Below are 17,966 nucleotides of genomic sequence, written 5' to 3'. Positions count from 1 at the left end.
TGTGAAAGTTTACTACTGCATTCTCAGCTGTAAAACAAAGTCCTCCAGTTGTATTTCCCCACTGTCACTTGATAATGTTTGGAACTTTGTGTGCATTTTTATTAAAAATGCATAACGTTATAGTCAGAAGAGGCGTTTTGCTGAAAAGGACGACTGCAGTGAGAGCCATACATCAAACACTAGTAGTGTTCGGGGTATTCAGTCGCACAGCACCGCACACTCAAAACCACACGTTCAGCGCTGCATCAAAGAAATGAAACATCAGCCGGTTACTTTGTCTCGACAAAACAGCTGAAACTGGAAACTTGTGCAAATGTCTATTTCTGCTTTTAAATTATTTTAATGTATATAGAGTTTGTCCTCTGCTTCCGTACTCTGACCCTAGAATCATATCAGCATTTTGCAACTGGGGTTGTGATTGTGAGGTATGGTGTGTGTGTGTGTGTGTGTGTGTGTGTGTGTGTGTGTGTGTGTGTGTGTGTGTTGGGGGGGGATCACTGCCAACTGACAGGCCCTTTCCTGCTCAGTTTGTTTAAAGGGTTTGTAAAAGCAGCAGCCTTATCTCACCCGCACTGACAAAAGCCTGCCCTCTCCCCCCAAATTAAATTGGACCCATAGCGGTGTGATCAAATCAGCTGGCAGGCGGAAAATTCGGGCCGTCAATCACGGAGGTGTCTGATAAGAGCAGGCAAGGAGTCCCAGTGTGGAAAGCTTTGGGCTCATTCCGCCTCGACACCCTGGTGATAACTCAGAGCAGCGGGCGCCTCTGTCCTACACACCTTGCTGCTAGCATCTCATTTCGACCCCCACGACCTTTAGTCCGTTCTCAGATACAAGCTCAGTCTCTCACACACACACACACACACACACACACACACACATACACACGGAGCCCTGTCACTCTAAGATGGCTCAGGTAACATTTACACATGCTGCTCTGCTTTCAGAAATACACACACAGGATGAAACTCCTTCCTCTCTCTAATCTTCCCACACCTTTTCATGTTTTTTTGTTCTCTCTTCAAGTAAAACTCGTGCTTTCTAATAGTCCTTCCCCATTTGATTTTTAATATCTGTGTTATTAGCCTTTGTGGTGGTTTATGTAATCTCTTTAATTCAAAGATTTTCAATTAATATGCTGAAAAGAGAAAACAAAGACCTATTGTTGTGTCATTGTTGAGAGTTAAAAAGGGTCTTCTTCTCCCCTCTTTCATCTTTCCCGTCTGTTCTCCCTGTCTCTCTCTCTTCTTCCCGTTTCTCTCTCATCTCTACCCATTCTTCTCCCTCCCTCTGTTGTTCCTTTTATTCCTTTATTCCATTTTTCTCTGCCTCCATCTCTTTCTCTTTCTCCCTCTCGTTGTGTGTTCTCGTCTCAGGCTTCGTGAGTTTTGATAACCCGTCCAGCGCTCAAGCCGCCATCCAGGCAATGAACGGCTTTCAGATTGGCATGAAGAGGCTGAAGGTGCAGCTAAAGCGGCCAAAGGATGCCAACAGACCTTACTGACTCGTCTGCCGTCTGTACCCAGGTATAGTAGTGGCCATACAGTGCCATGCCATGTCAGTTTTAAACCACAGTGCCCACTTTACTGGGACAATTTAGTTCATGTTGTTGACAGTATAGTTGATTATTTGTGAGATTGCAACCTTAAATCTCTCATGAGAACATGTTAAACAATATTTAAAAAACTTAAATCTATAATGTTTTTTCTGAGATAGTTTTCCCTTTTATGAAGGAACTGTAAGTTTCAAAACTTAAAACATGTAAATGAATGAGAGTTGCGTTTAACCAATATTAACAGAAAACTCAAAAAAAATCAAGTACATGGGAATTTCATAAGCATTTTGTTCATTTTTTATGTAAAACTTAAATTCATAAAATAACTTTTTTTTTTCATTTCCAAGGTGCTCAGTGTAGGCTGGGAACAGCACAGAGGAAATTTTAAAAAATTGCATTAAAAGTATTCTGCTAAAATTTACAAAATCATCTGAAGACTGATAAAACTAAAAACACGCCCAGTTAAGTATAAAATGTTATCAGCTAGAGAATGAAGTGAAACTCTTTCTCTGTAGTCATAATCTGACTTTGTCTCCCTGAGCCCTGATGTGACATTACATTTCCTCCTTCTCAGGTCAATGTGTTTCTTTTTAACATATTACTTGTGAACGTGTTGGGGCGCTATATTTTCTCGATTTAACCGTGCCACCTCACAGATTCTGCCTCTGCAGATTTCTGTCAGGTTGCACCGCTCCTCTGAAATGTTTTTTTTGCTTTTCTGAATTCTGCGGTTTGAGATCTTATTTGTACCTGCAGGATACTCCACTGCAAATTGATGACATCATCAATACCTAGCTGAGCATAATCACCCGTCCCCTGATGGAGGCATTGAGAATTGATGCAATTTGTTAAGCTACAAATTTATATAAAAAATACTGTTAGTTGTAATATCTTTATTAAAATAACACTTCTGTCAGCTGCTGGGCAAAATTCAGAGGTCATTCCTGTTGAACCTTCACTTGCAGAAAGAGAGTAAATGTATAGTTTTTCACAGATCGATAAGCACTTAGGGTAAATGACGTGTTTTTCAAAGAAAAGTCAGTGCTGACAAAAATAAATAAACACAAATGTGCTTAATGGAAAAGCACTTAGTCACTCTTCCAACTACAGTGGCTTGTATAATGACAGAGAACCAGTAAGCACCATTTGGTTAAGTTCAAGTGATGCTTCACAAATGTGTTCAAGCTAAGCAGTCATTGTCCATATTCATATTCTGTCATGCTTTGTTTGCAGATTTTTCATAAATGGCACAAAAATAATTAAATAACATAGTTATATCATTTGAATGTGATTATACTGTTCTGAACCAACATGAGGACAACCATTCTTTGTCAATATCTGTCATATCTTGATTTTAATCAATTGTAACCTTAAGCAGCAATTATTTGAATGCTTATAAATCCAGCATGCAAAAAAAGAATAATTACAGAGCTATTTTCATATTGTTAATAATGAATACTTTAAACAACAAATAAACTGCCAATGTATATATGAGTATTCATGTTGGAGAAAGTTGGTTAAGTGTTCAATAATGCTTATGCATAATGCATCGTTAACTTAATAGTTAACAAGTGAAGCCTATCCAGCATGGACTAGTAGAGAACAACACATGCCAACATTTATCTGCTGTTTTTATGGAGTCTGTACTTAACAAAGTTAAGCAAACAAGCAATCTTTCAAATGCATGGTAGCTTATGTGTGCTGTTTATATTTGTGTACGTCTGCCACCACATATATTCAATAGCCAACAGTTCCTTGTTTTTGCTTTTAAAATATCAGCCCTTCCATAAAAAACAATAAAAAGATGGTTTAGTTAAAGTGGCGCCATCCTTCAATAACAGCTCGTTTCACAGTGTCAGCCTTGATTCAAAGAATCATCTCCCATCTGTTACAAAGTGCAGCTGCCAGTGCAAAATAATATAGATGTGCGCTCTTCCTCGCCCAATTGGCTTGGCAACTTTTCATTACAATAACATAAGCCTGGATTATATTACTCCACAAATAAAAGCAGAGTAATACCATTTGTTTGTTTTAGAATTGACTCCTTAAAAGCCACAAGATGACATTAATGGAAGGTGAGGTGCAGTACGGCTGATAGGTGTTCCTTTTATCCCTTTCGTGATAGCATTTGAATAGAGCTGTGTCCTGCTAATTGAAGAGAGAGGCTTTCAAAGCAGACACCCTGAGAAAGAGGATGAGGTGGGGGTGGAGGGGGTTTTTATTGAGCACATCAATGAGGGACAAATGGAAAATATCCTGCAACAGTACTGAAGAGTATACAACAGTTATTGAGAGGTACTGAGAATATCTCGAAGCAGAGCCATTTCCCACAATAACATTCTGTCACTTCTTCAGTATGATTGTGAGTGTGTGTGTGTGTGTGTGTTTTGTGTTGTTTTTACCCCTTCTGGTTCAATCCATCTCTGTGTTTTTCTTTCGCTATTACACCACTTCTGTTGTTGAGTTAAGGGAAACCAATAGACCAAAACCAATAGCAATCCCATGAAAACATTAGAGGAAATAACACAAGTGGGGCCTTGAAGCCTGGTTTATGGATTCTTGACAAACTATGAGGAGTTCAAGAACGTAGTTGCATTTAAAGAATATAACTAATCAATTTTGGATGTTTTTTTTAAATACCTTGTACTGCTGCGGACCATAAACCATTGAATTTCTACATTAAACTACTTTATAAGAATGAGAAAACTTTGTTGAAACTTGAATTATGATATTTTCCTGTGTGTCTTCAATATGTTGATAACTTCAGAGTCCCCCTTCTTTTGACGATTTTGCTTTGAAGTTGAATTAAAAACACGATCAGACAGAATTCTCTCCTGCTGGTCTCAGGAGCCCTGCTAGTGGAAATTGCGTTCTGTGTCTTAAAGATAAACATAATGCAAAAAAGCTGAAGCACTCACTGTATGGCCACCCATATAGCAGACAACACGAGGCAAATCCAATTACTGTAGACAGGACAAGTTTCTGAAATATGCATTCCTGCCTTAAGGGTTATCTGTGAGAATACAAAAACATCAATTCAACCTTTTAACCTGCAAATGTTGTCAGCCTGAGAGGATTTCACGACGACGCAGGCATAAGAAGGGCCTTTTTTCGTGCTTTGTTGATTGTTTGTTGTGCTATTTCTGTTTTACTTGTCATTTCTGGGTTTTTTTCCCCAGTTTTTATGGTAATAAGCATAATAACCTCATTTGATTTGTCAGGCAAAATAAGTGAGAGTGTGGAACAAATATGTAAAGGTTGCTTTGAATACTGACTTAAGGAAAAAGGAAATCCCATTCTTTCTTTCCTTCTTTTGCACCCCCACCACCACCAACCTGGCAACCTGACACGGCCAATCACAGTATGAGGTGGCCTATTCTCCGCTATAGCCACACCCACCTACCCCCCCAACCACACACCTGTCACAGGGCCAAGTTCCCAGAGCTGTAAGTTGAACCCATGGTGTCATTTTCTTTTGGATGACGTCATGTGGTGGGACTGTGACTGCGTTGCATGACGTGGCGTTGAGTGATATCTCTGAATTCTATCTCTTCATACTCTGCCCTCCTTTATATTTTTAAATATACTCTATATTGTATATTGGCAGTTTGTGGAGTGCAGTAAAACAACACCTTTCTTGGCTGGTACTTGTTGTACATAATGCTGACTCGTTGGTGGATTATAACTGGAAGTGTCTTAAACCCTTTGTGCTATTGTACCGTGTGCCCTTGTGTTGTTTTATTCTCTCGTGTAAAGCTGTACTGTATTTTATATTTCTCTTCTTCACATTCACATCAACACTTTTTTTTTAGCAAACTATGATTTCTAATGAAAAGCCTAAATCTTTGCGAAAAAGGACCTCCCCCCCCCCCCCAAAAAATCGACAGCTGTTTAGTGGAGAGATGGCCGAGATGACCCCGTGTTTGCGTAGCCAATTAAATCTCCAGCGTTCATGCAGAGAGCACAGGCAAATGTTGACACTCCACTTCTCCCCTGATTCCATCTGCACAGGGAGTACTTCTCCAAGATTGTTTTGTTTGCCTAACATGAGAATCACTTCCCATTTATTTATTTATGAGGGTGCAAACCAATTACACCATGGTAGCAGAGCTGCAGGCAGCGATGTAGACCCACATGCCCAGAACCTCTCCTCCATGCAGCCATACTTTATGCATAGATGCATATGCAGGATGAAAAGAAATTGAACTAAATACAAATACCGAGGATGCCTTGTTTGTTTAGTATTTGTTTGGTAGGATTGTGCCACTAGATAAATAAGCTTTATAGGTTTATGCTGCTTGCATGTTAAATGATTGTTTCTCTGGCTGTTAAAAGAAAAGGCAGCGAGAAGATTCATGGTGAAAAAAAGTCCTTTCTTTGCTATTGAGTTTGTTTTCTACCCCTCCAGGCCAAACCCTGATAAGAGTTAGGCATTTTCATTGAACTTCTTCCTGCCCTATTCTTTCAGAGGCCCTGCAGGTGGCTCTCCCTCCTGAAGTCTATCCAATGAACTCAGGGGGAGTCTAGCAATGCAAGCCATAGAGGGATAAGGTCTTTCTAGCATGAAATATGTCTCTAAACTACCAGGTGTCCTTTCTGAAACCATCAAAGTGGATGGGAAAGTAATATTGGGACAGACATCTTGAGGGGAAAAAAACAATTCTTCATCATCTGACAAAGTTTGGGGGGAAGTTGTGACGTTTCAAAAGAGCTGTTTACTTGGCACAAAAAAAATCAAGATTTTAAAGCCACTGTGTGTTATTCTACACTGTGTTAGATGTATAAGAGAATCGCTAGTGGCTCATAAAAGAGGGCATCTGTAATCGGGATTCTTAGTGCTCTATGCCGTTAATGGCTTGGCTCACTTTGGCACACATATGAAAGAGGGAAGAATCTTCACCACCACATCGAGAAAGCAGATCTATTATGTGATGGTAACAAGCTCATTTACAGGAATGAAAAGGAAGAACAAAGAGTGTCTGGGCGTGCGTTCCCGTCACATAGTCAGACCCTTTCATGTTCACTCCCAGAGAGTGATTTACTGTGATTTCCAAGCCTTTCTTCACCGACATCATAGCTCACAACATATTAAGGATGATAGGCTGTAAACTAGATCTTTTATATCCCAGGCTCGCCAGCGTGGACGCATTTAGTGACAGTGCAGCATTTTAAGTCGACACAAAGGCAGAGGAGACACTTGGTTGTTTTGTTTTTTTTACTAAATCTTAATTGCAGGCTATGTATTAGTATCATGTTTTTTTCTCTTTTCAGACAGCCATTAGTTTTTCATAATCATTACACCATTGTACCACTCACACACTCTTGTGTTTTTCTCTTCATGTTTCCTTCTTGTTCTTTTGGTAATTTGTTTGTTATTTATTAAGAATGGGATGAAGCTACATCTCAGGAACAAATCTGCAGTTTTTTTTTTCATGCAGGGAGATGTAGTCAGTTTAAATGAAGGCCTTCCTTGGATTACTGCTGTCACAGTGTAGATGTCTGTTCCATACAGTTAAAAAACAAATCTCCCACCCCACCTCTAGCCCACTTATTTCTGCTTTTGATTGACACACTCCTTTTTTTCTCCCTCTTTCCCGTCTGTTTCTCATGCTGTTGGCTGTGCCTGTCAGTCTGTGTGATAACCAGGAGCCAGCAACCCTAAGCATGTTTGCGTCAACCTCACTGAATCCCCTCTCCTCTTTCTCCCCCTCTCTCTCTCCCTCTCTCTCTCTCTCTCTGTCACAGGATGAAGGGCCACAACACCTTATTTCCACAAGTGCAGTAAAAGTACAAAGACTTCTTGCTCTGCTACATATCATGAAGGAAGGGTGGTCCCTTGATCCTGCTGGAAACCCGTTGAAAGATTGGGTGACTGAGAGAGGGATCCCAGAGTTTTTTTTTCCAGTTTTTTTTTTTCCTTTCTTCGCAAATGCCTCTTTCCCTGTTTTGCTTTGGCGTCTGTGGAAGAAGATTTTTTGCAGAGACCAACTTTTTTGCTGCTGTTTTTTAGACATGATGGGGGAAAAAAAACCTTTATAGACTCATTATGCTCAAAGCATGCATACCGACACATGATATAGTCAAACACACACAGATAACAAAGCAAACATACACATTTAAGGAAGCTACACTTGAAAAAGGGGGAAAAAAAAAAACTTTGTACATGTATAAATACGTGCAAATGCCAACTCAAGTACTGAAGCAAACACATGCGTGTGCACACACACACCCACATACACACAAACACACACACCAGCCTGCTGCCATTTTGGTTTTTGTGCCTACACAGGTGTTGTGCTCTGTGACAGGGCAAGCTCTGGATCAAAGAAGAAAACAAGAAGATGAAGAGGAGGAGAGAAGAGGAGAATCCAGGAAAATTACATGCATCATTCCTTAGGAAATAGGGACCAAAGGACTAAACGCTTTTTAAAAGAATATAAATATATAAATATATAAATATATATTTAAAAACTCATACCTTGTAGCTGCAAGTATTACAATTTACTCTTAGTCAAAAAAATCATTAAATCAATATCCAGTGGCCTACTGTAAGTACGAATATAAGAAAATGGAAATAATGTATTAAAAAAAAGACGTGGAATCGTAGTATAGGGGCTGAAACTTTTGCTCTGGATGCTGGTTTAGCACCAGGTTGTAGAATAGTAGAGTAGACTAGAAAAAAAAAGTAGATTTGCTAACTTTTGCTGTTGTTTAAAAAATACTTGAAGTCTTATTGAATTGGGGGGCAATGGGAGGGAGAAAGGAAAAAAAATCTTCCGCCCCTGTACTCAACGAGTCTCTTTCTCTTGGATATTAAGGTATCAGCCACTGGATATCTCGCTCATCATGATGTAAAAGACGCCACACACTCTGACAGCTATGAACAGACTGTTCTGGAAGAAGAAGAAAAAAAGAATGACAAGAGAAAAAAAAAAAAAAGACTGAACTTTTTGAAGTCTGTGCTGGACATGGTGCAGATGTTTCAGGCTTCTCAATAGCCTTTGTGTTCAAGCGACAATCCACTGTAAAGACCAAGCTAAATGGACATGGGCTGTATTTTGTTTAATTCTTGTTTTTTTTCTTGACCTTTTGTATTGCAACAAGGAGTGTGAATTATGAAGCCACAAATTGTTAAGGGAAGATGATTCTAGAAAGAGAGATGGACAAATGGATGGTTCAAGGGAGAAAGGAGTGAAGTGACAGCTACTGAAACTGCCAGCAGAATGAACTCAGTATACAGATGAATGAATCCTTAATGGTGTCAGATGTTTGTCAAAAAAATAGGAAAAAGATTATGCCCATTATAAACGAGCAGGACTTATATAAGCGACATGCCAAGTATTAATTGACCACTGGAGCTACTGCAAAACTCCAGATTTGGAGGAATTTTCTCTTTGCAGATACAAACAAATTTTCTGAAGACAAACGCAATTTACAGTATTGATGGCAAAGGTTAGAGCTCAATCAGCTCTGTCAAATGTAATGTAAATTCGATATCAATATGTTCCCTGCCATGATTTCTTCATAATTTATACATTGAGCAAAAGGGGTAGAAAAAAAAAGCTACTGTTTAAACAGACTATCTAAATGATCTCCATCATTCAGCTTGCCTCTCAAACAGCACAGAAGGAAGCAATCCACTACTTTCATGTCTTGATTTTGAGGCCTGTAGCCTTTTTTTGGGGACTGTTTTAGAGCTCTGGGTGCAGGCTTCTCTCTACAGATCAATATATTTGGAATGAGTCTTGAGGGAAGAGTGATGCTTTTTCAGTCGGTCTGAACACTTCCCAATTTTCTCAGTCGTATACCAGCTCACATCCGTACACCAGCTCTTTGAGCGCTGACAGTGAAAGGCATGGCTAGGCAATAGGGAAGAGGGACGCGAGGAGAGGAAGTCTACAACCAAACATGACATAAATATGGTTTGAATTGATACTTCCAGGATATGCCCAATGGCTTAATCCCCCCAAAATTAGAAGCTCTAATCCAGTCACTGGTGGAACAACATACATATTAAGGCTAAATGTTTTCACAGAACAGGATACATTAGGCTGGACTATAGTACCTTGGGGCCTTCTTTGGTACAGTAACTCCTCTCCTTGTTGTTCCCTCCACTGTCCTTATCCTTCTTTAGAGAGAAAGGTAAACCAGTCCTACTCTAAATCACCAAAGGAGCGACTGATACAACGTGCCATCCAAGAGATTTCAATGGGCAACAATTCATTGTCATTTAAAAGCAGAAGGGCATGGATTGAGTTCTGGATATCAGTATGCGATGTACCCCGGTCTCCTGTCCCCTGTCCTGAGAAAAGCCATGCTTTTCCAACCCTTTGCCCAACTGTTCAGCAGCTCTCCCATTGGAACAGCATTTTCTAAACCTGGCTAATGCCTGCGCTCACTACCCTTCAATTATCACCTGCACCGTATTAGACATGCTATTTCACCTTTCCCTCTAATCGCACTGTAATCACCAGCCTCTATACATTAGCAGCAACCAAGTGAAAAATCACTGGGATAATCACTTGGACCAAATGACGGGGGAGATGGTCCCCCTGCATGCACATGGATGACAGAAGGAAGATTAGAGAGAATTATGTTTGTGCCTACTCCCTGGCAAGGCTGCTGACAGCTGACCTGGCACCGATTATATTGCTGAATTTACCAGAAGAGGCGATGGAGGATGTGGGATAAAACCCTCTTTATCATAGTAAGGTGTTAATATTGCAAAGTAGATTGCCTATGATGAAAAAAGCCTGAAAATTAAATGCAGAAAACCTTTTTTTTTTCCACTGAGCACAACCCTTCTGTCAAAGTTGCTCTAAATTGGGTCAAAAGCAACAATGTTGTTGGAAATCCTCATTTTGAAGAAGCAGCTGCTGTAAGGACTGAGTTATTGTGCTTCTTCTTTCAACATGTAATTGTGTCTCAACTATCTCTATAGAGGCCTACATTTTCTTCACAGAATAACTTGTTCTACACTTCTTTCTTTTTCTTGCTTGTATCCCTGCTGGGGCACCTGCAAAGCACCGTACTGTTCAATCCTGAAAGACCATTTGTGAGGCACAGTGGTTTCTCTGATTTAAAATGATGCCCATCAAAATGAAAGTTAAAAAAAAGGCCTGCAAACAGATAAAGGAAAAAAAACAGCAGCCCTGCCTCTGCCCTTTTGTAGACATTAATTTAAAGCTACATGAATTGAAGTGACATGAAGTAGGTCAAAACAAAGCCATGTTCTGCAACCATTTGTGTTCATTATTTATGTGAGGCTGAATTAATCGATGGGAAGTCTAATGTTCCATAAGCAATTATATTTCCTGTGCTTGTCCCCACCAGAAAACATTCTGCAAGTTAGGGTCTGCTTGATGTAGCCTTGCATGCCTGCTCCACTGATATTCTCTGTCTTGTACCAGATGCTGTACTGGTTCCCACTGCTAATTGCAGGTTGGGTCTCCAGTGAGCCAAAACCTAGTCTAGCCTGATATCCTGCTGACTGCTTGGCTAACAGCGCAGTGTTCATGTAGCATCTCTGCTATGCCAAGGCTAAATTAGGCGATGTGAAATCAGCTCTTCGATACTTAATGAGGGTACTCTTAGTTCATTTACAACCCTGAGGGGATGTTACATGCATTAAAATCTGAAAAAGTACACTCCAGAGCTACCAATCAAGACAAGATTGTTTAAGGATTTTCCAATCCCTCCATTTATCGACGAGGTTTTCTGATTCCCAGCCTTGCTCGTGACCTCAATCTTTTCTGGTTCTTACTTTAGTCAAGTCCAAATTTCACCTTCAAGAGCAATGACAAATGTCAGCCCAGAAGGCACTCGCCAAGCTTTTTCCAAAATTTAATTTAACTTTACAAAAAGAGACATGTAAATTGGCATTTTGGCCACAAGGATTTCATATGTATCTACTTAGCAGTGTTTATAATATTCAACAATCCAGGCAGACCTACAAGACATTTGTTTAACACCACAAAAGTATAAACTTTCAGTGGCCACAGGAATTGAAATTGGGGGTTATATACAAACTACTTTTTTCTCAGTTGCCATCAAAACATGGCTTACAAGGTCAGTCCTCTAGAAGTCTGTGAATCCTTAAAGGTGCCAGCCTGGCAGCACAAGCAGAAAACTACTAGAGCATGTCCACCCGTCTCTAACCCCCGGGGTGCATAACACTCACCCTAAAATAGCAGTGATTGTCAAGGAAAGGAAGTGAAATGTAATTGACTGAAAGTGGAGAGATAATTAAAGGAACCTGTTGGACAGGAGGGAAGAAATTAATGCCTCTCATTTAATAGCTGCTTTGGGAGAGAGCTTTTCCGTCATCTCACTTGAGCACAGAAAGGGTTTCGCTGTAGAAATGGGATTAGGTGTGGAAAAAGGTGGAGGTGGAAATGAGCACTGGGTGGTGGGGCTGCTGTGTGCTAAACTGAACCTCCACAAAATCACTCCCAATACTCAGGGCATCAGGAGCTATGATGTCATGACTAGTGGAGAGGCTCAGGGCATTGCCTTACCCCAGATTCTGAGAGAGGTTGTGCAGAATCACCAACATAAAAGTCTTTGTGTAAATATGGTGATTGTAAATATGCGTTCAGAGCTCTAAGATTGCATCACATTGTAAGAACTGATGAGCAAGCAGAGGGACTGATAATTGGTCTTCAGAGGTATGGGATCGTTACCCAATTCCATGAGTAACAAACAAACAAACAAACAACAAGAGATGCCATTGCCCAACTGACAATGCACAGTAAAAAGCAGGATGTGTGTAACTGTGTTTAACAACATGGCTGAAACTAATGAAGACAAAGACTTTTTTATTCCTAGTGTAAATAGCCTATTAAACAAAAAAAAAAAAACAAGAAGGTTGTACAGCAGTTTGTGTTGGGAAGCCCAACTCTGTGGGACAATGATGTCACTATATAATGTATCCACAGAGGTGCAGGGATATCGGAGAGTTTTAGTGCATTTAAGTCCCTTAAAACATGGTTTTGAACAGGCATTCTACAACCCTTAGGGTCGAACAAAGGCTTAGAGAGGCATATTTGACTTAGTGTCAAACCTCAGCCCTGACGTGATCCGTTAACAAAAGATTCTGTTTACACCGACATGTCATGATTTTTCTGACAGTAGAAAGATCGCCTGTGAGGTAATTGGATTAGTCTGATCGGGGGGCTGGAGAACAGATATGCCAATGTAGAGTTCATCCATCTGCATGCTAACCACTTAACAATGAGACAATAAAAAGCATCAGCCACCATGCCACTTTTTTTATATTCTTTGGAGCGTCATGACATACAAGGAGGTTAGTTTTACAAAATGAAATTCTAGGTAATAGTTTGTTCAAAATGTACATACATCTTCATTTAATACTCACATGTACATGGTTGGGCTGAAGTTGGGGGAAGGGGACAAACAAAGAGGGCAGATATTGTAGAACTTAGCAGAACTCCCCACCTGCTCGACCCAAACTGCCACTGCTCTCCTGACCACACAGCTGCGTAACTCCTGTACATACAATAAAGCTTATTTTTCAATTCTGTTGAACATTCTTTATAGGCCGTACAATAGCTCATGTTCAAACTTTAAAAAAAATAAAAGAATAGTTAATATATTTCAGTGAAACTAAGAGAAGGAAGCTATGAAATAATTTATCAAAAACAGAAGATACAATGATGTTATTTCTTGTATAGTGAAGCACTGATGTTGAAAAATGGGATTTTATACTCATGTTGATAAATAGTTCTTTATTTTCTCTGTTTTATTTTAATTATTATCTGCTGAAGCTGGGATGGACACATTGTCATGAGATTTCTTTGTATATGCTTTGAAAACTTGTTTCTTTTATTTTCAGCTGCACAATCCCCGTATGAGAACTCTCATGGATGGAAAAGTTCAAAGAGATTTTTGCTTACTGAAAGCTCTTAAATCAACATAAATATACTAAAAAAAAGAAACTGCATAGTAAAGGAATGATTAATGGTACTGGTCATGTGGATTCAGATGAAAAAATGAGTCCATTGCACAACTGAGTTTAAATGAATCAGCATTGCATGTTTATGAAGAATCTCATTCGAGGCCTTTTGTTTTTTGAGAAAAAAGACAAAAAAAGACCAAAAAATATCAGTCTGCCGTCAGATTGGTTTCTAGACCTTTGCTTATCTGATTGTTTTTTAAACCTTGTGTGCTTTCCTTTAATGCTTTTGTCTCTCTGTCACTATCTATTTTTGGTTTGCTGATTTTTGTTTCTTTTTCCTTGTTTCATTTGGAAGGGTTGGTACTCGCTGACAGGAACTCTGTTTTAACCTATTAGAAATTTCTTCCAGAGTTTGTTTTATAATGTTACCTTATCCACTGAAGATGTATCAACAGCTGATAGCGTCATACTGCTTTATTACGTTCAGGATGATTTTAGGAGGGAATTCTGCCTTAAACCCAGCCTGTTCTCTCTGACAGTACTACCTGTGAACAGCGGTCAGACACAGTGTATTCTGGGGATGCCAAATGTTATTTCTTCATTGGTCAAAAATCATGAAAAGAACAACTACAAACACAACAGCAGGAGTCAGTTTTGCCTCTTGCCCATTCTGACACAAATATGGACGTGGTCAATTTCTTCCATTTCCATTGGTTACAAGGACCAAATTGTAAACAAACTCAGCTAACTGAGCACTTTGCTCCAATCAAGCATCCAGTGAGAGCCTTTAAATGATTTTCTTTTTCTCATGGGTGATTTTGCACCATAAATCTTTATATCACGAATCACAACATTCCCAGCTTCACCATCTGAGTTTATCCCCTCCATTTGTTCACATTCTGAATAAATTCAGCATAACATATTTGGGTATTTATATCCACAATGAATGATAATCATGATTTTGGTTATTGGACTTGAACAAACTGATTTACTGTTTTCTTTTTGTTCAAAACAGAGATGTAATTTGAATTAGCTCTGGCTCGGGTCCTTTCCTGATTCGAGGTGATATCTCCCATAGTGCTCCTGAACTCTGTAGTTCTCTAGTTCATTATATTCTGCTTAGACTAAAATAAAGCACAGTCCTGTAGAAGATTGAGCCTGCTTTGTCCTTTTTATCTCCTTACACAGCTCCATTGAATAATTCCTGATGGTTTGGATCCATCATGGCGTGCATGCATGACCCCGTTTGCAAAGATGTAAAGTGTTCGGTGTCCTCTTGTCACTTGGATAGTGGAGAGAATGCATTTAGGACGTGTCATTGTATTAATTGAGCTAACAGCGCTAACCATATCCGAATACCAAATGAGATGAGACGGTTAGTAGGAAATCGTTTAAAAAGGGCGAATAATGCATAATAAATGGAAAGGAGATTGGAAGAGGGAGGGGAATAAATTGTGAATTGATTAAAGGGAAATGGATATTCAGCTCTTGTCTTGTGGAGATGTTACAGTGAAAACAAAATCAGGTGCAATGGGTGCTGCTGGTTAGTGTCTGTGAATGAGAAGCAGGAGGTCGATCGATTAATCAGAGGTTTTCCTCCTGCTGCGTTTTATCGACAGAGATGTTACGGTAAGGAGGGTCGGGTCACATTGAAGCCTGTGGTCGGTGTGTTTTTTATGGACCCCAGTCTCCTCCTTCCTCATTAACCTTTGGAGTAGGTCAGAAGTCACTGAATGCTTCAAAGCCTAACACAGAGGAGGAGAAGTCCATATACAAACAACCATCTGTGTATGACAGGAGAAGTCATTCAAATGTGCTATTCAACTTAAAAAAGCCTTGCCATAGTTTTTAGTGTTAAACAGTGTAATTGCATTAATTTCCTGCAAACTATGTTATCATTAAGTTTCTTGTTATCAATACACAATAGACAAGAGGTATGAATAAATAACTACTGGTTTTCTGAAAATGTGCTATAACTTTTGATAAATGTTGCCATTTAAATGATTGCATAGGTTCAATATTCATAATTTCACTGGTATTCTTCTAAAGATTCGTTCCTACTTTTATGAACATGTTCAAAATAAAAATAACATTTAATCTATCAAACCAATCCACCTATACTAAATCGCGGACAACAGACGTTACAGGTCTAATCAAGTGATAGCTGGGGTAAGCACAACTACATCTGAGCTGCGTATAAAGGTAACTCACTAACAACACGAGCGAAAGATCAAACTTATGCTGCATTCAAATTCAGTAAAGGCAGACAGCAAAAGGATCACACTTGCTGGATGCCATCGGACAACAAACAATTCAAACGGTTGGCAGGATGGCAAAAATGATTGTCTGGGCTGTTCGTTTCCTCCTTGGTGAGTATGTTACTTCACACAGTTGTAAACTATCTCACAAAGTATGGCCAAATGTTAGCATAATAATACTTTTTAAAATCATTATCCGACAACAAGGAACTGAGGGCAGATCTGCAACAAATAATTATGATTACAAAACATGTACAGGAGGGGAAAAAAATATTATTTGTCAATGACAAACACAGCAATGATGAACAATGAGATGCATTGTAGGCCACTGCCAAAATGTTACAACACTTTCACTGTTATGTTACTTTACTGGTGTTATTCTTTGCAGGCCACAGGAATGCCACATCCTGCTCATCAATTACATAAGTCCTTGTTTGTGTGCTACTTCCTGTGAATGCAACTTTGAAAATGAAACATAATTACACTCAATCTTGTTAAATGTTCATGTGTCAATGTGACAAATTTGCTCACCTTGACATCCCTACATCAAATCAACATGGTTCAATAATTTCCTGTTCATCCCAACGGAGGGAAAACATTAAAAACTCTTGACAGTAATTGTTCCCAGAGTAGAGCATGACACCTAAGGGAACATCAATGAGCGAATCATCCCAAGACACCAAACATCATTTCTACTTTATGGTCCTCTGTGGTGCGTCCATGTAGCAGCACTGGTGTGGAAACAGATTTATGGTTGCTAAATTTGCAGGTGATAAAAAAGGCAAAGAGTGGCCAGTTGGGACACTAACTCTTGGCTATTCACATGTTGCCTCCCGTACTGAGTCTCTGGGGACGCCTTCTCATTGTGCGGCAGACACTCCATGATTCCACATGACAAACTGGATTGTTCCTCGAGTGAGTCCTGCTGAATTATTTTGGTCCTTTCGATTGCATCTCCTACCCCTGAGATTTTCCTCCACTGTTGCCTTTGAGCCATAAGCCTCAACAGCAACCATTGTCGATACTCAATCTGTTCTGTAACCCCTAAAGCTAATGAAATGTGCTAACAGGGGTTTGTTTGTTTGTCTCCAGGAGGGGGCCGGTGGAAAGAAAATGGAACAACAAGACTCTTTTGACAGTTCCATTTTTTTCCCCAATGTTTTTGGAGTGAGGGATAATCATGAAGTATGGATTGGATAGGGGAAAGTTATTACATTTTGTTGTCTTTATCCTTGTTTGAGTTGTACAAAAAAAGGTCAGATTGTTACACACATGTTTTTTTTTTTGCCGTTCTCAGTTTTATCCTCAATTCTGACTCCCCTATGCTTTCACTGTGGGAGGGGGAAAAATCATTTTTCACTTCTCTAAACCTTGTAGCCCTCTAAATCTTCAATGTGGATTTGACAAACACTCAACCCTCTGTCTGGCTGGAGTGTTTCTTTGTGTGTATTTACTTTATTGGTGATGTTGATTGGGATGGTGTGGTGTGAGGAAGCTCAAATATTGCAGCTGACACCAAAAGCACATGTGAATGAGTGTTTTTAAAGATCTTTCTCAATCCTCAGTGTCCTCAAACTACTGTCCATAGGATTTGTGAATCATAATATTCAGAGCAACATGTACTTATTTGAGAAGGGTAATGTGTGGGATGCTCACTTGTAGCTTGTTTGGTTTTAAAAGTAATTACAGGTAAGAAGCCGACTTCTAAAACTGAAAATCAAGTTACACATTAAATAGCATTTTAAACTCTAACTCCCAAAACATCTGCAGATAAAAAGATTTTCAATATTTATGTTTTATTCTCACATGGAAGATTTGACAAAAAACAACAACTAAAAGGCACACATTTTTAAATCCATGCTATATGCCTCATTATAACAGGGAATCAAGTCATCGTAATCCTAACTAATGGCCTTTCAACTTCTTAGCTGCGTCCTACACAAATATTTACCACACCGACTTATCTCTTGTCACTTACCATGCATTAAGCATTTGACTTTTATCATCCATTCATCTATCAGTGCATCCATTAGGGACACTCAAGCATGCGGTAGTCCCTGCACACTTCAGCGGCGTATTAACATGTTCACTAATAGGAAACATGTTGCAAACACTAAGCATATGATATGCCCATCAGAAACCTGAATGTGCACTTAACACTGTCTATAAATTGCAGATTTACATAAAAAAGACTTTGTGCCACAGATTTTGTGCCCGAAGGAGACTCTGAACGGCG

At 39.4% G+C, this 17,966-nt stretch overlaps 1 protein-coding gene across 7 annotated transcripts in view; it reads left to right on the top strand.

Annotated features, from left to right (window-relative positions):
• Positions 1 to 14,628, top strand: part of celf6 (CUGBP Elav-like family member 6) — a 138,768-nt gene extending 124,140 nt beyond the window's left edge. For 6 of the 7 annotated variants that reach the window (XM_065953011.1, XM_065953010.1, XM_065953009.1 and 3 more), the window contains 2 exons: positions 1,377 to 1,526; positions 7,301 to 14,628. In XM_065953011.1, coding sequence (XP_065809083.1) covers positions 1,377 to 1,504 — 128 coding nt within the window. In that variant the 3' untranslated portion in view covers positions 1,505 to 1,526; positions 7,301 to 14,628. Of the gene's footprint in view, positions 1 to 1,376; positions 1,527 to 4,917; positions 5,339 to 7,300 lie in introns of those variants that run through there. The other variant, XM_065953006.1, reaches the window with a different exon arrangement.
• Positions 14,629 to 17,966: the final 3,338 nt, after the last annotated feature.

This window comes from Labrus bergylta, chromosome 3 (assembly GCF_963930695.1).
Source record: "Labrus bergylta chromosome 3, fLabBer1.1, whole genome shotgun sequence".
Classification (NCBI taxonomy): Eukaryota; Metazoa; Chordata; class Actinopteri; order Labriformes; family Labridae; genus Labrus; species Labrus bergylta.
This window is presented reverse-complemented; position numbering and strand designations above follow the sequence as displayed.